This window comes from Peromyscus leucopus, chromosome 10 (assembly GCF_004664715.2).
Source record: "Peromyscus leucopus breed LL Stock chromosome 10, UCI_PerLeu_2.1, whole genome shotgun sequence".
NCBI classification, from domain to species: Eukaryota; Metazoa; Chordata; class Mammalia; order Rodentia; family Cricetidae; genus Peromyscus; species Peromyscus leucopus.
The window spans coordinates 77,378,783-77,402,202 of NC_051071.1; the positions used below are offsets into that span (position 1 = coordinate 77,378,783).

Here is a 23,420-nt window from a genome sequence, read left to right on the forward strand (position 1 = left end):
CCTCTGAGGGTACTGTACACATGGTGTACACATATAACTCGAATACAAACACCCATATACATTGTGAACACAAACTCATGAAAAGAAACTGTGTCTTCAGAGACTGAGTGGCTGATTAGAATTTCAGTACTGAGGAGAGATTGAAATGTTGCAGGTTCAGAGGTTAATTACCTCGTCTTAGGCTACTTCTAGCCCCCTGGAACAGCCATTCTTTGCCCACCTCTGTATTGGAACTAACATCTTGTGACTAATAGATAAAGTACCTTTTAGGATCTATTAACTTAGCTCACTAGCTTCCACCAACCCAAAAGCTCAGATAGCATCTTGGGCCTATAGAAAAGCTTCCACATCTTGCTTTAACTGCCTATCTGATGGACTCACTGACATATTTTAAGCTTGCCTTGATTTATGACTTTCTTTTTCTGCGAAACTATAAAACTTTATGAAGCTGCTTCCACATTGGAACATGGAATTTGGGGTTTTCTAAATCTGTATTTCCAGGCCATGGCCACTCACAATGACCAGAATAAACTACCTCTGTTCCCTTTAGAATGAGAGCTTTGGCTTGTGCATTAACAATAAGAAATTAAAAACCAACCTTTAAAACAAAATAAGTAACCTAGAAATGGATGGGTAGAGTTTCTTTAAAGGGGTTCTCAGAACAAGTTCACTGCTAACCTGCCAAATGGGGAAAAGCACCCCACAGACATGAGGGGGGACCATCCTAGGCAACTAGAGCTGTAGTTGTGAAGATCTTCAGATCAGGTTTGGTGGTTTTGTTTTGTTTTGTAATCTTCAGGAGAGAGTTTTTCTGTGTTCAGACTGGCCTTGAACATGCTATGTTCTCAATGCTGGCCTTGAACTCATGACTCTTCTGTCTCACCTTCCCTAGCACTGAAATTGTAGGTGTGTGTGTGTGTGTGTGTGTGTGTGTGTGTGTGTGTGTGTGTGCTGTGGATATCGTTCTATATAAATAAAACACTGATGGCCAGTGACCAGACAGGAAGTATAGGCGGGACAAGGAGAGAGGAGAATTGGGGAAACAGGAAGAAGGGGAAAGAGACACTGCAGCCACCGCCAGGACAAGCAGCATGTAAAGATGCCGGTAAGCCACCAGCCACGTGGCAAGGTATAGATTTATAGAAATGGGTTAATTTAAGATATAAGAACAGTTAGTGAGAAGCCTGCCACGGCCATACAGTTTATAAGTAATATAAGCGTCTGAATTATTATTTTATACGTGGATTGTGGGACTTCAGGGCTTGATGGAACCTGAAGAGAAGCTCTCCAGCAACGTGTGTGTGTGTGTGTGTGTGTGTGTGTGTGTGTGTGTGTGTGTGTGTGTGAGAGAGAGAGAGAGAGAGAGAGAGAGAGAGAGAGAGAGAGAGAGAGAGAGAGAGAGATCAGGTCTGGCTCTGTCTGGTAGTTTTGATGAGCTACGAGAAAGCCACTGTAACTGGACATGGCAAATAAAGGGAAAGATTGCAGGGAAACTTTGAGGTGGTAATGGCAGTGGTATATTACATTAGGCCTTAAAGGCTGCAGAAAGGAATCTGGATTTTACTCTTTTTGACTTGTTTCCAACAGGATTGCTGGCTGGATTGTGGACTGTGGAAAGTAAGGGTGTCAACAGGGGTACCTGTTAAGAGGCTATTGTAATTATCCAAGTAAGAAATGATGGGGTGTGGACAAGGGTAGTAATGTGCTTAAGTATTATGAGATGGTGAGATTGTAGATATAATTTAAAGGGAGAGTTGAAATGATTGGGTGTGAAAAACAGAATCACTTATGACTTTAAGGATCTTGGAATGAGCGTGAGTGTAGATTCCAGCTCCATAATTTTCTTGAAACATTTTTTTAACAGACCAAAGAATTTGACCCATGATGTATGTAGCTGGCGTGGCGTGTGAGCAAAGGAAGGAGGGGGCCGACCTAGGATGTGTAGCTCTGTAGGGAATGGGGCTGAAGAAGGGGCTTTGTCCAAGGGGAAGCAACAGTCAAGGGAGCAAAGAGGAAAAAATAGAGGATTAGTACTCCTTACTGTGTCCAATGCAGTTTATTTAAGAATGTTTTACTATGACGTAAAACAGTTTATTCAAGAATGGAAGTATGATGTAAAAACTTGTAAATTCGCCCCAGATGCTGGAGTCTACATTTGGAGTTTTCAAAAGAGCATACACTGAACAGGAAATGACTCCCACAAAGGGACGATAGATCTTAGAACTAGAACACCATCTGGTGAAATGTATCCCTCAGAATTGCAATCTCAGAGGACACAGGGCAATGAAGCACTTGTTGTCCCTCTAAGAGACTACTGGAGATGGGACCAAACCCTTCATCTGTTTTCTCTCCTTCTAGAATGTTCTACACTTGAAACCTCAGAGTTTTCACTTCACATCCTTTTTTTTTTTTTTTTTATCATTAGCTTTTCCTAAATGACTGCACTCTGGAGTCGGTCTGACTTGGGTTTGAATCCTGGCTCCCTTGCTTAAAACAATTACAATCTTAGGTAAATCACTTTGCCTCTCTGAGACTTGATTTTATCGTTGAAAAACTGAGATCATCATACCTGTCTTAGAAAGTTGTCCTGAATATTAAATGAAATAATCACCGTACACGAGCTAATTAATGCCTGTGAATTGCTGAGCACACAGCAGGCTGCAAGCAGTATACATGATTCACCTTTTCATTCCCACTGTGCTGATGATCTGGAAGCCCATAACTCTGCACTTGAGTTACCATTGCCTTCTTCACTGATTTTCTGTCCTCAAGTGTCTCTTTAGTTTAGTCTGTTCTTTATCCAACTGTCAAAGAAATCAACCTGGATGCAGTCATGACTATTTCTGTCTTCTTCAGGCTACCTTAGAATGCTTAGCTGCCGCCAGGCGGTGATGGCACACGCCTTTAATCCCAGTACTCGGGAGGTAGAGCCAGGCAGATCTCTGTGAGTTCATAGGCCAACCTGGGCTATAGAGTGAGTTCCAGAAAGGGAACAAAGCTACACAAAGAAACCCTGTCTCAAAAAAAAGAATGCTTAGCTGCCGATTTCTTTTATACTATCATGGGTTTTTATTTAGTTGGTCCCAACTAAACTATTCCTTTCTAGTGTGAGCTTCTTGTCCTATACATTCTGTATTTCTACCCACACTAAGTTTTAGTCTTCCTGTTCATGCTCTTATGCCTCAAACAATGCAATCTTGGGCATCTGATGCCTGGATCTGGAAAGGAGGGTAGTGGTAGAAAGACTCAAGACTCTAGGTTCACTTCAAGAACCGTTTTTATTTTCCCACTGCTGTTTCTATATTGTTTAGCTAGCTACTAGGGATAGCATTGCAAGCAGAGCTTGGCAAACTATCTTTGACCCCTTATCTGAGTTCTTCTGTATTTTTTTGCCCTTGTGGCCGTGTTTGCACTGGAGACATTCCTCCTAGGCTTTGCCACATGCCTAGAGTTTTCTGAAATCTCATTACCACATCTGGGTCAAGAGTTGTGTTTGAGTAAGAAATTGAGGATCATCTGGACCCCAACACCCCTCCCCTTCTCATTTTGCAGCACCATGGTGATATAATCAGCTCTTTCTTGGTCTCTCAATCATCTCTGGATTTTTTGAATGCAGAGCCAGCCTATTAGAAGCAATAAAAGAATAATAGCAACTAATACTAAATTTATCAGGATTTTAGTAGTCTTGATTGTATAAAATAATAAAGGGATTGAGACTTTGTACTTCACAATTCATCTGCAAACTGTTGGCCAGTGACTATTGACAAAAGAATTAGAATTAGAATATTCTAATGAATATATTTCTTGATATAACTGTCCAAGGTCCATAGTACAGCTATGCTGAGACCATACTCCATTGAGATGGTTCTTAACCAATTTCCGTAGATATTTATATTATCACTATAGGGTAAAACAGAAATATAATTTAAGTTAATTATAATGACAATCAATTTTAATAGCTTGACTTTGGTGCCCAGTCTAATCAATGCTATCATCCAGCCTTTCTGGAAAAAAAAAATCTATGTCTGTTTTTTTCTTGAGTTTTTTCTATCCTTGAAATTTTCAGCCAGCTCATTGGTAAACTGAGCTGTTTGTATTCCCTGCTGGAGTGCCAACACTCCTACCATACTAGCAGTTAGGATTCCAATAAGCATTAAGATGACAGCAGTTATCAACCCTATAAGACTTCTACTTTTATTACCATCAATAACTTCCCCCAAATAACATTTATATTTTTCTAAAGACAATTTTTTCTTGTATTTTTATAGGAATGAACAGGAAGGAGGGCTTTAATATCATGAACATAGAGGTAATGGTGTTATTAATACATTGAATAATTTGACAAGAAGTAAACAACGGATGGTACAGGGTGTCAGTGCAATGAGAAGTTTGGTCTACAGGGTGAGAATTAGAAGTGACATGCAGTTTACATGTGTTTGAGACTCAGCAAAGTGTCCTTGGGTTACCAGGTTGTCGCTTTCTTGTGCCAGTTAATGGTTCAGCTTTACCAATCCTGTTGGGATCCAGAAAAGGCCTGTAGGAGAAAGCACACATGTGGAGCCCAGTTCCAAGTTATGAAGAGAACAGGATCCAGACATAAGTTGGGTCTATGAGAAAGTTTACATAAAGTCATGAGTTTGGATACAATTTCTTTCTCCCCCCTGTGATTTCCAAGAAATAATTTAAAATGTCAAAGGATGTGTTTGCATTGCTTTAACAAGTTACTACTGTGCAGTTAATCCCATATTCCCCCTTTGTTGTTTATGTGTTTGATTTTTCCGTAATAAATGAACTCATTCAATTATGACTTGTCCTTGGGGATTTTAGAAAATGCCAGGAAAGACATGAATTTTCCAGAATTGACAGAAACAGATAAAAGTTTAGCTCTATAAGCAAGACCGTTGTCTGATTTACTTTGTTTTGAAATCTTCAGTATCCAGAAGCAGTTAATAAGTGATAGTATAAAGCTCTTGAAGACTCAACGTGCTTGAACCATAGCAAAAATAAAGCCTGAACACTCATCGGGATAAACATGAACAAATTTTAAAGGACAAAGGAGGCATTTTTTTTTTAACCTGTGTCTATGATGGTTTTAGTTGCTTTTCTAAGGCTTTAGTTGCTGGTACATAAAACTGTTATACATCACTGTGTTAAACTTTGAAGTTTTACCCTCATGTGTGTATCATCTTGGAGTCTTATCTTATACATCCCTTACAGACCTTACTCAGACACTTACAAATCATATAAATCTTCTAATCTTCTAATTCTTTTTTTTTTTTTTTTTTTTTTTGGAAGCACCTAGCTATCTTAACCTTTACTATAACTTTTTTCTTTTTGTGGTCAGGGTTTTTTTGAGTAGCCTTGGCTGCTATGGAACTCACTTTGTAGATCTGTAGATCAAGCTGGCCTTGAACTCATAGAGATCTGCCTGCTTCTGCCTCCAGAGTGCTAGGACTAAAGTTATGCACAACCATTATCTGGTTCGTACTCTTTCTTTCTTTCTTTTTTTTTTTTTTTTTTTGTAAATCTGGAAACATCCAACCACTGTATAAACCTTTTACCTTTCTTCTCCATCTGGAAATACCCAAGCATGTTAACCATTGTATATAGATAGATCTTCATTATTAAAATATCTTTATATCACTTATTTTTTTTTTACTTTTTTATAATTAGGAGTAGTCATTGAAAAGATAAGTTTTTTTTTAATTATCAGCACATAAAGGAATAGTAAAAATCAATTTTAAAACCAGTAACAACAACCTGGTAGTTTTGAATTTGTTTGCTCACTGGAACCTGTTTGTGAGTTTACCTATCATGGGAGGAATTCCATTAACCCTAGAAAATGGCAAGGCCTAATTTCTGCATTCAAAACACTTAGAGGCCCAGTCAGGATTTATATTTTCATAAGTCAACATATGGCTATCTCCTTATTCTCTGTCCACAGCTTGTTGTAGAAGGTTAACACAGTCCATGAAGATCTTCATAGACTTTTGCCTGTTAGTGGAAGAAGCCCCTGAGTGTGTTTTAAGATTAGGGACTTTCGTTTGTTTGTTTGTTTATTTATCTATCTATTTATTTACTTACTTACTTTAAATCTTGTGGCAGAGCTTGTGAGCCAGTTAGGAGGCTCCATTGGTTTGTTTATTAATCAATTGAGGGCTGATAAGTAATTGACTATGATTATTGAATATGGATGGACTAGACAGGCAGCCTCAGTAGAGAAGCTGTCAGAGCCCCGTTTGCTGCCATAGCAGTAGGTATCAGGACTTTTGAACTGTCTGATGAAGATAGGGCCCCAGACAAGGAGGTCCCTCCCATAGGAATGATACACATCTGTGTATCCAAAGATTAGTCCATTCATTGAATTCTTCAGCAAGTATTGCTAGAGTTGGTGTCATGCTACTTGCATTATGAATATGGGACATATAACCATGCAAACAATAAATAAGCCTCCAAAATTTATACTTTTTGGATATGTCAGAATTCATTTCAAGCAGATTATTTTGATGCCTCTTAGTCCTAAGAGTGCCTTCTACCACATGGGGAGCTAAGAGAATGTTTCCACTTTCTGAGGAAGCAGACCTCTCTTGAGCTATATCCTGTTTCCAACTCCGTTGTTGGTGTCATTCACTGAAGTTGATGGTATGATTGATCAGTCTGACTTAAAATATCAGCTTTTTGGAGAACATAATTATAAGATCACCCCACGGTCAAGCTTTACTCTAAGGGAAGACCTAGTACTTTAACCCAAAGATGATCGGTCTCAGGAAGTTGAAAAATTGAGGTTGCAAGAGTAGTTCTCTGGGACAGACTGTATTTGTGGTGCTTACAAAGGTCATCTATAAGAGCAGGTAGAACCATGGAGGTCACAATGAGATCTCTGTCATCAGTGTGCTGACTGTCTCCACTGATGCTCACAATGAATACAAGGTAGTCATTATGAAGTTTGGGTCTTTGAAATGAAGTGAATCTCCAAAGACATTCTAGTTAGTATGATGACTTTGGCATGAACTAGTCTTATTTTTATAGGAAAGCATTAAGATCAAAGTACAAAAACACATTTTCAGGAACAATGGGAATGTCTGATGCCTTTGCAAAGTTTTCTTATACTATGATGAGATTGTTTGTGTAGTTGTTTCTCGGCATCATAAGACACAATTACCTATAAGGAAGACATTTATCTCCTATTCTAGGTTGATTATGGTAAGCTCCTGAGATCAAGGACCTGCCAAGAGATGTGTGCCAAGAGAACTCTCCAACATTTTGAATAGTTTCTTAGTTCACTGCTGATGGCAGTGTTCAGTGCCTGAAGGAAAGGGGAACTATAGGAAAGGAGAGAAAGGATTGTGAAAGATGGCACAAGATGATCATGTCACCAACTGTCACAAGGACCCTGTGAAAGGGAGACACTATTGGTCAATTCCCAAGCTGTCAATGGAAATATCATAGCAGTGTTTAAACTCTTGTCAACCAGAATAAAAGTGTGATGACAGCTGACAGCATGCATGGCCTGTGAGGAGGCTTTGCTGGTGATGAACAAGTTCACAGACAGTAAGTTTTGATTTATCCAAGCAACTGGGTTGCTATATGGCTCCATTCAATGTTTTCTAAGTGATATGACTAGCATTGTTTTAGGCATCCACATCTATGAAATGGCTAGCCAGATACATAAAGATTTGGTCTAATATGAAGAGGGAAGGAAAGAGAAGGGGAGAGAAGGGAGAGAGATGGGAAGATTGATGATCAGCTGTCTCACAAATATACATTGAAAAGTAAATTGGTGAAGCAAGTCCATGTATGTCCAGCTCACTAACCTAAAGAAGCCAGCTCAGTCTGTATAGAAACACAGGCCAGAGTTTCACACTCTTCTGCTCCATTCTAAGCAAAGAATCCCCTGTGCTCTTCCTTCCCCTAGGATAATCTGACAATGAATGTATATGTAGAGAAATGAAGTCTATGTAGAAAACTTGTGGGAACCTTAAGAATCAGGGAAACAGGGGCAGGCAAGATGACTCATCAGGTAAGTGAACCTGCTGCCAAGCCTGAAACCTCTTACGTTTAATCCCTGGAACCCACTTGGGGAAAGGAAAATGGACTCTTCAAGATTCCCTTTGGCTTTACATACCCACACATGCAGTCATAAGTAAGTGTACCCTTTCTCTCTCTCTCTCTCTCTCTCTCTCTCTCTCTCTCTCTCTCTCTCTCTCTCTCTCTCACACACACACACACACACACACAGTCAATCAATCCATTGATCAATAAAATGTAATTAAAAAAAAAAGAGCCAGCAACCCAGATAAGCTTAGTACATTACCTTGGCTATACCTGATCCTGTTGCCATACAAAAGTTCAGTGGAGAGCCATGTGCGGAAGAGCCCCTGCTTTCTGCCTGCACACGCACCTAGTCATCATTTTATAACACCCATGTGAGAAAGTGGAGTGGCTCTTTGTCACCTCCTGAGTCATACTATTTCTCCAGTCCTGTGCCATTCAGGTTTTTCTGGTTGTCACTCCTGCCCTTCATTTTCCGAAGCTTGTCTCCCCTTCATTACAGTGGATATGTTTGAGAGGCCATGCCTAAGTAGTTTGCATTTAGAAGCATGGGAAACTTCCCTAACCATTTAATTTAGACAATTATATCTGTATACTAGGAAGCTGAGATTCACATGAGGGAAGCCAGACATTGTTCGGTATGGCTGCTTTTAAAGTTAAGTTGCTTCTAAAAGTCTGCTGTGGCACTGTTGGGAATCTAACATCGGCCACAGGGTGCTTCTTTCAAAATGTCAAACAAACTAGAAAGAAAACCAACCACACAAGAGAAACTCATGGTAATAGTTTCTGTTGCTCCACCCAAACACGGGTTTTTAGGGTACACATATATTCTTTCTTTCCAGGACATAATTTTCATATAAATATTAGCCCAGTCAGTTCTGTTTAGATACATCAGTTTTCTTATTGAAAGACCATGTAGGAACACAGTGGCACTGAGGGAAAAATTCACTACCTGGCAAGGACCTGGAAAATGTTCCAGATGACGTCTTTTCAATGATAATTTCGATTCCTAAGTGCCAGTCCTGGGAACTGGGACCATAAAGTTTCCAGAGGAAGTAATGACACAGAAAACACAAGCCAGAGACACCCTCTCATGAAGCATGGTTGTGGCTGCCAAAAGGGTAATGATCACATCCTTTTTCCTTTGTTCTAACTCAGTTGTTAAACAGCGCTTTAACATTCTTTACATCGCTCGCCGTATCCCTTGTGAGTAATCTCTCCACACCCTGTGACCATATGTCACCCTTGCATTTTTTGGAGGCACATGCATGGGCTGAACACCTAGGATCTTTCATCACCCCTGTCAAAACCTCCATTTAAACACAAGGGACCTTTGCTCCATACCTATTGTTCTCACTCTGATACTAAAAACAGTTCTCTTCAATAAGGATAATGGGAAGGATTATGAAGCCGAGCCTGTACCCATTCTTCCCTTCAGAAATACTTTAGCGATTGATTCTAGGTTATATTATAAAACTAGTTCTCTACAAACCACCTGCCTCTTCCATATCCTCTCCTGTAGATCCCTTTTACCCACAGATCAGCAATTCTAGTCTTCCTGTGGCATTTTCCAGATTCAAGCGGCTTTCAACCCAGGAGAAGTTTTTCTTCCCCTCTTGATTGCAAACATGGTCTCCCTTCCCAGAGCACCAAATGATCTCTGTATTTGTATTTCTCACATGGAAAAGTATGGCCTACCTGTGCCACATCTGTATCAGGCTTAGGAAGGTCCTCCAAACACATTCACAGTGCCATAAACACTTAACCTCAGCACACACCACAGCCATCAATTATTGCTTCAGTAATTGCATTTTTAAAATATGTATCTCTATAATAAGACTGTGAGTTCCAAAGGTTAGTAACTATGTCTTACACAAGGGAAACTTCTGTGACTCTATCTGGGCCAGTTTGTACCATGTGTAGGAACAGTAATAATCAGATATGGAGATAGGACCAGAGGACACAGGATCTCAGTTGCCATGATGAATACTTTTTAATTTATCCTAATGTTAGTAACAGTTCCACAAATGTCTATGTATGAGGTGATCAGATCTGTTTGAAACAGTAAATCTGGCCACACATGGTGTGGCTGAATGGTAGATGGGACGCCAACTATTGCTATTGTAGACTATAAAAAGTGGCCACATGTTTCCCGTGTCCTGGCACATCCCTTTGCAAAGTAGCTTTGCTTCTATTCTTATCACACACTTTAGAGTTTAAGCATGATGGCGAGACATGATTTGGCCAATGAGACATTACCATCTGTGATGCTGTAGAGGTTTCAAAACTGCCTACCCATTGGGGTTTGCCTAGCAACCTGAAGCTGCTGTATGATAAAATTCTCCAAGCAAGGAATCTCTACCTCAATCCAGCTTTAAACTGATAGCACCGTAGTTCCTATGGGAAACACTGCTTTTTCTACAGTGCCGCTGTTCGGCACTTCAGACTATGAGACCATGTAACAGAATCCCCCAGTGGGTGGGGGAGGAGCAGCTGGAGTTTGACTTCCTTAGACGGGATGTCCTAGTATACTGAGGACTTGCCTTGAACACTATTCTGTACATTTCATGGAGCAACGAGTAAACAGTTAACTCAGCCCAGGGAGCTGATCAGCTCTACTGACGTTTCTACTAGACTGAGGAGGAAGAAGAAATGTTCACCAGGTGGAAAAGGGGAGTGGGGCATGTTAGAGAGGGTGGGTGGTATAATTCATGTTCTTAAGTTCAAGGAAATCTCTAGAAGTTACTTTACAGCATCTGAAGTTTTGTAGGGAGATCATTCAAATAATTTGTTATAATTAGTGCTTTTCCTGAAACATAATCTTATTTTCAAGAATTTGCCTTTATTATCATTTCTATCTAAGCCTCATCCCCAGGTCACATTGCACACAGATAAAAGAACTTAACAGGGATTTTATTTGCTTTAATTGTCAGTTTCAATAACTCTAAAACTATGATGATTTTATGGAATTTAATTTAATTTAAATTTTGTGTGTTCTTTAGTGAATCATGAAATTACTGATCGATCTAATACCTTATTCTCATGCAGAAGAGACTTGATATTTCTCTTAAACACATGCACACATATGATCCCAGTTTTAGAATCACAGTAAGTTAATCTCTGATTGAAGTTATTGCTCTATAATTCTTCTGTATTTCTCTGCAGTGAAGCATAGAGAAGCCCCCCAACACACACACACACACACACACACACACACACACACACAGAGAGAGAGAGAGAGAGAGAGAGAGAGAGAGAGAGAGAGAGAGAAATACACTGAAACACAGTATAGACAAAGGTTTCTTGGGTCCCCCGCAGTCCTGTGGCACATTTATAGAATAATCACTCAAGACTTATATTCATTATAACTGTTTGGCCATTAACTCAGGCTTATTACTGACTTGGTACCTCTTCTCAGTTCTGCCTTGTCATCTTGCTTCCTCTGTGTTTAGTTCATGACTCCTGACTCAGCCTTCCTCTTCCCAGAATTCTCCTCATCTGCTTGCCTCACCTGTACTTCCTGCCTGGCTACTGGCCAAACATCATTTTATTTATCAACCAATCAGAGCAACACATATTCACAGCGTACAGAAAGATATCCCACAGCACTTTGCTTTTTCTTCTAATCAAAAAGGAAGATTTTAACTTTAACATAGTAAAGTTACATATAATAGAACAGTTATCAAGCAGGAATTACAGTTACAATATCTAGTCCATTTGTATTTGGCAAAATTAAAGAAAATATCCTATCTATCCTAAATTTATGAATCTAAGGTTTCATATCTAACTTATCTTTTATCATAACCAAGGAAAATTATAACTATCTAGTCTTCAATTGCATCAAAGACCTCAGAAGGATATAATATTACCTAAATAAACAGTAAATACATTGTAAGCAACTTCCAAAATTCTGGAAATGCCTGGACAGTTATCCTAAGTTTCTCTGCAACATTGGGGCATCCATCTTCAGCCTATAGGCCTAGACTCTCAGTCACTTTTTCCTATGTCATATAGAATGTCTGGTAGTCTCCTCTGTGAAGCAGGAACCTGAAGGACCATTCCTTATAATTCTGTGTTTCTCTGCAGTGAAGCATAGAGAAGCCCCCAACACACACACACACACACACACACACACACACACACACACACACACACACACACACACACACACTCTGAAAGCATCTTCTTTATAAGCAGGTGCAAGCCTGCCTGCTCTTAGGGAAACAGTCAATGAGAAGTTATTCTGGTGATCTTAGTGCTCATTAAATCACCCTCTTCTAGACATGATCAGGGAAGATGAATTTCACAGTATCAAGCATGGCCTGACCTTATAACTTCTCTCATGACTAATCTCATCTCAAACCATCTGTGGTACTCTACAAATATATAGCTTATGATAGCCTTGAGATGGTTATGCAAAATTATCATTAGAAAATATTTATTATTTAAGAAACAAGGTCTTATTTTATTGTCCAGACTGGCTTTGAACTTCTGGGTGCAGGTTACTCTCCAATCTCAGCCCCCTGAGTCCTGGGACTACAGGTGCTACTTCCCTTTCCAGATGAGCACTTTTCCTTTACCCACTGACATCAATACCCAGTGTCATCTGCTAATGATTCCTCACCTAAAAGAGGTGTTCCTGTTCCTTATGTAAATAGACCATAAACTACAGTAACACCATCCTACAACATATAAACTTATTTCTTCTCAGACACAGCCCCTCAGGAAAGTGAAATAAAAAAAAATGACAGGGAAACCTAATAGATGTGTTTAAATCAAATTCATAATTGCTTCCTTCTCATTACCATGTACAAACCTTGCCTCCACGTGTATCCACTTTGTTTCAAACATTAAAAAAAAATTGAAAATAGTGCTTGGATGCTCAACTGTATTTGCAAAAGTGCTGCTTAATCTTCTTATGCCCACTGAGTAATGTGAAGAGACCCATGGATGCTGATAAAGTCTTGTTGACATCCAGGGAAGTCCTAACCCAAGACAAGTGAAGATCCCCATGACGAATGACAGACAAAACAGGATGCACATGTGTGGTTTCCACTAGCAACCTGTACAAAAAAAATGCAGATTCTGAGCTAAGCTGTATTGCAGGTATTTCATGCAACAGCTCATTCCCATTCCTATCCTTTCACACAGTTCTTATTTTTAGCATGAATGCAATCCTGAGTATGTGGTTTAAAAAAAAAAAAAATTGCAAGAGGAAGATGGTGAGACAGAGGTGACCAGTGGGTGTTGGATCTGACATCCAAGGAAGAAAATACCTATACTGCTTGCTAAGCTGCTGTGTGACTTGAAGTGTAACATGTAACATACTGTGAGTGCCCAGAATAAGAAAGTAGGAAAATCAATATGTTGCAGTTGCTTCCACAGTGTTTCTTTCTTTCAACATCTTATTCTTCATTGCCGTCCCTTCAGCCACCTGGGACTTTTCCATGATAATCCAGCTGGGAAGCGGTGCAATTGTGGAAATACAGAATTTTTCAAACCTAGTTCTGCCTCTGTCAAAGAGGAGAGGGATGAGTCCCTGTATTCCACCTTCCTGTTGTCACCAATTTCGTATATTTTTTACTTAGATCACAAATCCTGCAGCTGTCTCCTTCTCCCCAAATCAGGTCACATCCACCTGAAGACTGGCAGGCTCATTCTCTCAAGGACAGCTGCCACGACTAACCTGCAGCTCTCAGAGCCACTCTCTGTCTGTCTCTGTCTCTCTGTATATCTCTGTTTCTGTCTCTGTCTCTCTCTGTCTCTCTTTCTCTTTCTTTCTCTCTCTCTCTCTCTCTCTCTCTCTCTCTCTCTCTCTCTCTCTCTCTCTCTCTCTCTCTCCCATAATGATGAACAAGCCCAGCAGCCCCTGATGACCAGTCTTAGAGCAATCTTGAAATACGCTTAAGACCTCCCTGCCCTGTGACTCCTGGCACATGGCACATAATCTAAGTCAGGTTAATGTGTTCCTACTTCAGGGCCTCATCATGACTGCCTATAGTTGTGTGAGTAATGTTAACTCAGCTTCCTTTTCTATAAGCCTACTTTTTTTCTACAAGTTGTAACAAGAATGACAGGTAATCACGTTGATAATAGCTTATTGCTTTTGTTCATATAAAACTGAAGCATGGAAATTGAGCATATCCCTTTGTCTCTACCACAGATATCATAGAATAAAGTGTGTGTGTGTGTGTGTGTGTGTGTGTGTGTCTGTCTGTCTGTCTGTCTGTTTTCATTGTAGCCTACTTCATCTTATAAATGATTGGAGGTTTATAACATTATGGGTATAATGGGGAAAATAGACTATATAGAGTGTGTTCAAAAGATGGTATTAGATATATTTAAAATGAAGAAATGTTCTGTCTCCTCAGCTGTTAAGAAGAAAGCCAGCTATATCACTCCAGTGCCGGGAGGTGTGGGACCCATGACCGTGGCCATGCTTCTGAAGAACACACTTCTGGCTGCCAAGAGCATCATTTACTAGGTCACACAGGAGAATACAAAAAATGAATAGTGCTGCTTATTTATTTGACAATAGGCAAAATTCATTCTATTTTACTACAAAGCTATTTATTTCTACATTGTATTTATTTTTTCATCAGTAGAATCATTGTAGAACTGATTATTTACACAACTTTATGGATTTCTTGCTAATAGATTTTGAGTTTTTGGAAAAAACAAAACAATTACAATGATAATTTTGGTAACAGTTCTTTATTTTATGGATATTTGTTTATAATGTTAAAACAAATGAAGAATTCATATTTAGTAAATATATTTTTGACATAACCTAAATATCACATACAGTATGTTTTCAATAACTGTTTTGCCAACCAAATGGGTGCCATGTAAACTGTAAATTGTTATAACTGTGATTTTTTTTAATATAGTTCATATTCTAGGTTATCTGTTGAAAAAGAGCTCATTTGTTAAGAGGAAGATAGAATGTTGAAAATGAAGTCTTAATTTCAGTTATCTCCTGGCATACCATAAGGCAATCCTATGGAAAAACTGATGTTTATTTAAGAAACAAAAACTATTTAGGCAAAAACTGTTATGCTACTTGGAAACCTGAAAAATGATTACTTGGTGTAATAGAAGGGCATGGGTGTTAGGCTCTCACAATATCTATTTCACTGGTGCAGTATAAGACCATGTGGTTTCCATATTGTTCATTTCACTTCACTGATGATAACAGAAAAATCTCACAACAAATGAGTGTACAAAGTCAAACGAAAGTAATTTCCCCACAAATATCAACCAAATACAACGCTGATGCTACATGTATGAATCTGTCATTAAAGAACTGTGATATATTTATTCACAGGAGCAGAAATCTGATAGAATTATAATGCTTTCATTTTGTTAAAATTGATCCTTGGGATATAACTAAAAGCTAGTCTTTATGTACACATTTCGTCTCTTTTCTAGGATAGCGTTTGGTTACTAACACAGATGCTATGTTTCTAATTCAATTCAAATTGGGAAATCTGTGTGACTGTTAATTAAAGGCTATTGAATGACTAGATCCATATAATTGGTACTAAGGTTTCATACCCAGATCCCAGTATATTTATGTACTAATAATGGTCCTTGTTCAATGCATGGTTTTTATTGGTGTGCCTCTTGATCCTTTTTGTGAAAATAGACTAGCGGTTTATAATAATATTTCAATTGTCCAATAAAAGCAATTTGAAGAAGAATTATAGCTATATTCTTTTATTAAGATAGCTTTAAAATATTTGGTGTGTGTGTGTGTGTGTGTGTGTGTGTGTGTGTGTGTGTGTGTGTTGGGGGGTATGAGAGAGAGACAGATCAGGCTTGACAGCAAGCACTTCTACCCCCTGAGAGGTCTTACCATTCCTGCTAGCTGTTTATTTATTACATTCTGGTTTTAAATTTCCCAAACATGAAAAAAAAAAAAAAAGACAGTAGAATGTGTTCTACAGTGAGTTTAGACCAGGTGGTCAAGTATTCCTGACAAACCTGTAAATTCAGTTTGTAGGCAAACATTTTAGAAAGGGTATGGTTTAAATAAATTTTAATGGAGCCTGGGTTCCAAACTAAAATGCCCAGAGATGCATGAATATTAAAAATATAAGGACTATAGTTATGAGTGTTCCCCTGCCCAGTGAAATGAAAAGGATTATTTCAGTACATTATTTATTTAGGGGTCAGTCTTCCACAGACTAACCAAAAAGAAATTTTTGAATGCTTGTTTACATTAAAAAGGAAGACTTTCATCAAAACAAATACAGTGGAATCCACAGGGTCAAGGAGACAGAGTGTCTCTGTCTCTACATGGAGCAAAGACACATGGCAACTCATAATCAAGCCACCAAGGTGGGGAAATCAATGCATCAATGAGTGAGGAATTACTAAGAGGAATATATTCAGATATCAAGAAGAGGAACGTTCTTGCTGACCTGACTTTTAATGTTGGTAAACACATGGGAATGTTGTTCAACACATGGGAAAAAGGAACTGCATCACATAGCCACAAGATGTGGGATGGGGCTGCCATGAGCTGAATTAGCAAGATTTTCTGCTAAAACTGAGCTCAGTTGGCTGAGGTATAAGTTTTGTCAACAAGCAGGCTCAGATGAGTATACGCAAGTGTGTAGTAAAGGCAGGAGTCTTTTCTCACACATAAGAGACAAAATTGGCTGAATGGTTTGATTCCATTCAGGAATATTTGGAGTCTGTAACTGTAGATATGTGATGCCCTTGAGGAGGAGTGTGAAGATATACTATCCTCCCCTAGACTGTCTGCAGAGAAGCTTAAAGGATTGATGGGAGTAGTACTGTAACACAAGGAAACATTAAACGGAATTTAAAAATTCAGATGAAGTGAAAAAAGTATGGTGGGGAGTGGTGGAAGTCAGAAGAAACCACAAGAAGCAAGAGTGAAGGCGATATTTATCAAGTGAAGAGGCTTGCAGGCTGAGCTGGATGACACCATCATAGATTAGCATAAGGAACTTATAAAGGGAGTTGACTTGGGAGAAGAGATAATAAGTTCAATTTAAGACATGTTGAGTGTGAGGCAATAACATAATTACGTAAGCAATAGTCATGAAGTAATAGAAATCCTGGAAGGGGATGGATGTTCGTGCCTGATGGTGAAAATATGGAATTCAGCAGCACATACTGGAAACTAAATTCCTAGAATTGGAGGCCACTATCCATCTTGTATCCTTTTACCCCATTCAGTGCTTGCAGAAGTTTGTTAACTGAGTAGCTATCGAGCGCTGAAGATGTCCTCTTAATCTTTTGTCTTTTCTCTTTCCTAACCATCTCTGTGGTAGGTGAGGGAAGTGATCCTCCTAGTTACTAAAGTGCTCAGCCAAGGGCAGAGATCACATCATTACCTATAAAAACCCTACTTATTACGATTCATTCCAAATGAAATTTTGTCATGAAAATCTGAGTTCCACTTCTCAACTGCCATAGCCCTTTGTGCTAATAACTATGGCAGCTGCCACTTCTTAGCAGGTTGCACGTGTAGGCTGACGTTAGTTATTGAAGGCCAGAAAACATGCACTGTCTATACATTTGCTTCTACCAGCAGCATTCTGCATAGCCCAGTGCCATGATTGCAGTAGACATCTGGTAGTTTATGAGTGAATAGAGAAATGCCAATGAAATCTGAAAGAATTACAGGACAAACATAGAGGGACAAACAACAATCATAAGTATTTCCTGCTGACAATTAGCTATAAGTTCTCACTGAGTGAAAGACCAACAAAATGAAAAGAAACAAAACTGACAAAATAGAAAGAAATGGAAGAATAAACTTCTAGAGGTACTTGTGACTAGAGGAGAGAGGTAAATGCTTTAAAAAGAAGTGCAGCATGAGAATAAAGTGACAGTGGAATGCCCCTTCTCTTTCTTAACTCTAATTCACTTTAGTGTGTATTGGCAGTAAATGAAGATGCCAGTGAGTCCATCTTGCAATAGGCATCTCTGTATCCTTTAAAGTTGGGGGGGGGGAGACTTTTTGGTGAGAGGATTGAAGTTACTTTCATATGGAAAGTGGTATAGGATCCATCAGTACAGACTCCAGAGGAAAAGCGGCAGGTGAACTGATTTAGAGCTGTTGCCTACTGTAAAGTGGAAGCCTTGATAATGGAGGGGTGTCTCAATGTGGTCTAGTCTACAGTGGGAATTCTTCTGGGAGTTAGTCACCCATCTCTAATCTCTGGTATGTTGTGGAATATTACTTTACACTGTGTGAAGTTGTTTAATAAACAGCTGAGCCGGGTGGTGGTGGCGCATGCCTTTAATCCTAGCACTCGGGAGGCAGAGCCAGGTGGATATCTGTGAGTTCTTGGCCAGCCTGGGCTACCAAATGAGTTCCAGGAAAGGCACAAAGCTACACAGAGAAACCCTGTCTCGAAACCCCCCCCCAAAAAAAAAAGAAAGAAAGAAAGAAAAAAGAAAAAAACAAACAGCTGAATTACCAATGGCTAGGCAGGAGGTGTAGGCAGAACTTCTGGACAGAGAGAGTTCTGGGAAGAAAGGCAGAGTCACCAGCCAGAAGTTGAGGAAGCAGGATGGGCAGTACAGAGTAAACGTAACTGAGCCATGTAAAAGATTGTAGATTTAAAAACATGGCTTAATTTAAGTTATAAGAGCTAGTGGGATGAGCCTAAGCTAAGGCCAAGCTTTCACAATAGTAAGTCTCTGTGTCATTTTTGTGAGCTGGTGGCCCAACAAAAATCCATACTACACTGATATGAGTGAGAACTTTGGTTCTTTAATATTAAGTTTCTTATAATAAAAGCACATGTATTTAAATTTTGACTTTTGGAGTTAAGGGACTTCCACTGTGATCAGTATAGCCACTTGTGTCAGAGGACACAGCTATAAGAGCAGGAACATCTCCCTTGGGGTATGGAGTGAGAAGGCACGAAGTCAACAACACAGATACCAGGAGTCAGTTGAAGGTAAACAGCAAACTCATTTATTCAATAATGGGGAAGGCTTTATATACCCTCCTCCCAGCTGTGTCCCAATCTGGTGGCATTGTGTGGTCATCCCTCATTGGCTAGGCATGATCAGGAACTCTCACAACAATCAGGAACCCTGACAGCACTTGTTGCTAGGCCCTCAGGCACACTACAGGTTGGCTCATGAAGAAGTATGTTATGTGTATGCCTTGGCAACTGGTTTGAACCCATTTCCTCAACCTTATGGGCCTGTCCTACTACATATACACCCTTTTAATTTTATTGTATGGGTGCTCAGCAGGAGTCAGAGTTCTTTGCAATAGTCTTGTTGACCCCCGCTGGGGGTGGCATGGGGGTAGGGGGCTCAGCAACTGAACTGTGCCTGTCTTAGGTTGACTTGCCAAACAAGCTCTTACCTGTCATTGACTATCAGCCCTCAAAGAGTGTCCATCCCTGGGGAGTCACCCTGGGTGGTTAGGGTCAGGCAGTAGCATTTTGAATTTCATAAAGCCAGGCATGCATAACCTCCTGTGGAGGGCTATGAGTTGGATGTCTAAGAGACATTAACATCTGTAGAGTCACCTTAATGGCTGCCTATTGTTGCTGGATGTACTGTAGGAGACACTTAAAAAGGAGAAAGATTAAAAGCACCACCCCACCAATCAAAACATAAGTGAAAATCCAGGAGGGATCAAACAGCCTTTTTATATCATGCCGAACCTCAAAAATAAAGAGTCAAAGGCCATAACCTCTGCCCTTGTCTGATTTAATTGGAAAATTTCATGTGTTAGCAGTAATAAATAATATAGAAACTTAGCTAATCATGGGCTAAGTTTATTTATATTTGCTAGCTCCTGGCCTGTTAAACTAATGTTCCTTATCTCAAAAGGTGTTGTATGAAGTGAGGAAAAGCTAGGATCCACAAGCCTTCAGCCTTTAGAGGGGCAATGAGAGAAAGGGGAGTATATACATTACCCATCCTGGGTTATATCCTCCTTGGTAGAAGCAGGCTAATCTGTGGCCAGGCATACATCTCTAGCTGGTACCCATATTGGAGTAGTGGCACTCTGAGGAAAAACACAAGCATACCCTCTCCCACTGATTAGCAGGGGGGGGGGCTGGTTACTGCCATTGGAGGGAGATAGGATCTCTCCATCTGACCAGGAGCAGGGATGTGTTCTTTCGCAGAGACATCCAGTGCTTGTAGGCCTGGCTGAGCCCCTTGTCATCAAAACTGAGAAAGTTCATATGGAAAAGGATCTCTGTGAAGGCCAGATGAGGATCTCTCCTAGCCTTTGGGGAGATAGTCCTTGTCAACAGCTCCTTAAGAGCTCTGTTGGTCCTCTCCACAATGGTTTGTCTCTGCAGATTGTAGGGGATGCCAGTGGTATGGGAAATCTTCTAGGACCCCAGAAAGTCGTTGAATTGTTGAGAAGCATAGGCAGGGCCATTGTCAGTCTTAAGTGCCCATGATACCCTTATAACTACCATGGCTGACTTTAGGGCTTTGATAGCATTGATGGCCTTCTTCCCAGAAAGGGCGAGGGCAGAAACAAAGGAGGAACAAGTATCTATTATCACACGAACAAATTTAAGATTGCCAAAGGGAGCATGATGTGTAACATCCATCTACTGGGTGGCATTAGGCAATAAGCCCTGGATTAACACCTGCATATTGAAGTGGTCCTAAGCTAGCAAGAGGAGCACAAGTGGCACATGCCCAGGACAAATGTTTACATTGAGAAGCCAGTAATTCTGGAATAAATCTGTGCAAATTCTGTGGAAACAGATGGAACTGCTGGTGAAAAATCCTGGCTTGATTTAGGAGATCCATACTGGCTGTTAATATCATGGTGTCTGTGACCTCATTTCCTCAAGCCAATATTCCAGGTAATTTGGAATGAGATATTATATGTGATAGATACCAATGCTCAGTCCTCTGATTTAGGGTATCTTGTATGAGCAATATGGTGCTGGTGATAGGGGTCAGTGAGTCTTTGACTCAAGAAAAGACCAGCACATGAACTGCCTATACAGTGTATTGTCTATCAGCAAAAATATTAATGGGCTCAGTCTGGCACACCACTAGAACCTTGAGGAGGACCAATAGCTCACCCAATTGAACAGAACCAGGGTTAGGGATAACATACATCTTGGGAGCCAGGGTGCTGGATAAGAGCACCATATCTGTTTTTATTGGAATCTGAAAAGACCAGGGTGGCATGAGGGATGGGAGTGGAGGAGGGGACTACATGGGGCTGTATCTGTATTGGAAGTGTGGGGAATTCTGCTAAGAACTTATTTTTTGGCAAATGATTGTCAATAGTTCCTGTGAATCCTGCAACCATTTCCTAGAATGAGATAGAATTTGCCCAGAGGGACTGGGTATTCTTTAAAGAAAACGGGAAGACAAACTTATCTGGCTCTCATCCATTTGTTCTCTGTGCCAGCATCCATGATTTAAGGCCAAGTTGGAAGGAGTAGTCAAACTTAGAGATGACTTTGTTAGAATGTGCTTGATGTATCCATAGAAAGGGCCCAGATTGCCATAATACTACCCCAAATGCCCTATGTGTCCAGAGGATGATTGCCAATAAAGGCCTTTGGGGATCATGGTGTTTCAGGCTGGATGTGGCTACAATGGCCAAAACCTTTAGTAGCAAATCTTTAGCTTCTTCGGTAAGCCTAACCTTAGTGGAAGGACAGGTGAGGCCCTCCAACAATGAAAAGAGGTGTCTCATCTCTTGGTCAGGGATGGGTAAGAAAGGTTTAAGCCAATTAACTGCACCACATAATTGTTGTAATTCTGATAGTGAGTATAATTCATTCATTTCCAATTTTAAGGAAAGGGGATGGACCTGATTAGCAATGGAAAGGCCTAAAAAGGCAAAGGGAGGTACCTTGTGGACCTTATCTGGAGACACTATCAGATGTAATGATTCAAGATCTTCTAATACTCCCTTGACAGATTTTTTTCAGGTAGACTGCATCTGGGTGTACCAGGAGGAGATCATCCACATAATGGATCAAAAGAACTTCCCTGGGGACACTGACCAAAGCTTGAGAAACATATAACTGGCAAATAGTTGGGGCTATTCTTCATTCCTTGGGACAAAACAGTCCACTGATATCTCTTAGCTGGTTTATGCATATTAGATTCCTGCATACCAAAGGTAAAATGATCTCAGTCCTGTGGAACCAGAAGAATTTGAAAAAAAGCAATCCTTAATATCTAAAACTAATATATAATAAGATGGAGAAATAGTGCTATGGTAGGGGAGGCCTGGCTACGTAAACCTCATTTTTTTCATTAGACCATTAACTACATGAAGATCCTGCAGGAGGGGGTAGCATCACGATTTCTTGGGGATAACAAATATGGGGGTGTTATGTTTACTTGTGGATGGTTCTATGGGCCCCATCTTTAGCTGTTCTGCAGCTAATTCCTTTAGGATTGACAGCTTGGGTTCAATTCCAGGCCACTGTTCCACCCATACTTCTTGATCTGAGAGCCACATCAATGGAATGGGGCTAGGGGGTTCAATCGCAGTAGACCTTGTGGGGACAATGGCCCCAGAATTGGGGGAACAGATCTTGCACAGGGTTGCAGACTGCGAGACCGGCTTTCTTTCTTTTTTTTTTTTTTTTTTTTTTTGTTTTTTGGTTTTTCGAGACAGGGTTTCTCTGTGTAGCTTTGCGCCTTTCCTGGAACTCACTTGGTAGCCCAGGCTGGCCTCGAACTCACAGAGATCTGCCTGGCTCTGCCTCCCGAGTGCTGGGATTAAAGGCGTGTGCCACCACTGCCCGGCAAGACTGGCTTTTTCATGGGCCTCATTGTCATAAAAAAAAAAGGCCCTGTCATCTGTAGTTATGACAACACCCATATCCTCCAAAATATTCCTGCCCCACAGGTTCCTAGGTACAGTGGAAATGATAGGGTGAATGGATCCCCAATTGCCATCAAGATCCTTCCAATGGACCAGATGGGTGGTCATCTTAGAATCGTGTTGGCCTCCCACACCACTGATGAGGGACTAGGTTTAAACTGAACGTGGAGCTTCTATTACTTTATCTTTCTTGTGCAGATTCTGATCATCTCCCTCCCTTCACTCATGGTGCTTGACAGCGCCCCCAAGAGGGTGTGATTCAGTGAGAAGGTCCCTCAGTGTTGTGTTCTTTCGGTCCCTTCAGCAGGTAATTGTTGGGACCTTTATTTCTTTCCATCTTTTGTGTTGTCTGTCATGTTTGTTTGTCTGGCTAGCTCAGTTGGTAGAGCATGAGACTCTTAATCTCAGGGTCCTGGGTTCGAGCCCCATGTTGGGCACCAGATGTTGCTGGATCCTAATGGCTCCCTCTGGGGAGGAGGTGAGAAGGTGCAGTGTCAATGACAGAGACATCAGGAGTCAGTTGAAGGCA

General features: G+C 40.3%; 1 protein-coding gene and 1 long non-coding RNA gene across 3 annotated transcripts in view; one reads left to right on the forward strand and one right to left on the reverse strand.

Moving 5' to 3' along the window:
• Mthfd2l (methylenetetrahydrofolate dehydrogenase (NADP+ dependent) 2 like) overlaps positions 1-15,755 on the forward strand; it is a 102,452-nt gene extending 86,697 nt beyond the window's left edge. For both annotated transcript variants that reach the window (XM_028881895.2, XM_028881896.2), the window contains exon 8: positions 14,424-15,755. In XM_028881895.2, coding sequence (XP_028737728.1) covers positions 14,424-14,536 — 113 coding nt within the window. In that variant the 3' untranslated portion in view covers positions 14,537-15,755. The remainder of the gene's footprint in view (positions 1-14,423) is intronic.
• On the reverse strand, positions 4,174-8,405 carry LOC119088662. The gene is made up of 2 exons (XR_005092352.1): positions 8,315-8,405; positions 4,174-4,534 (listed from the first exon to the last, which is right to left on the reverse strand). It is a non-coding gene; the product is annotated as an uncharacterized LOC119088662 (long non-coding RNA).
• Positions 15,756-23,420: the final 7,665 nt, after the last annotated feature.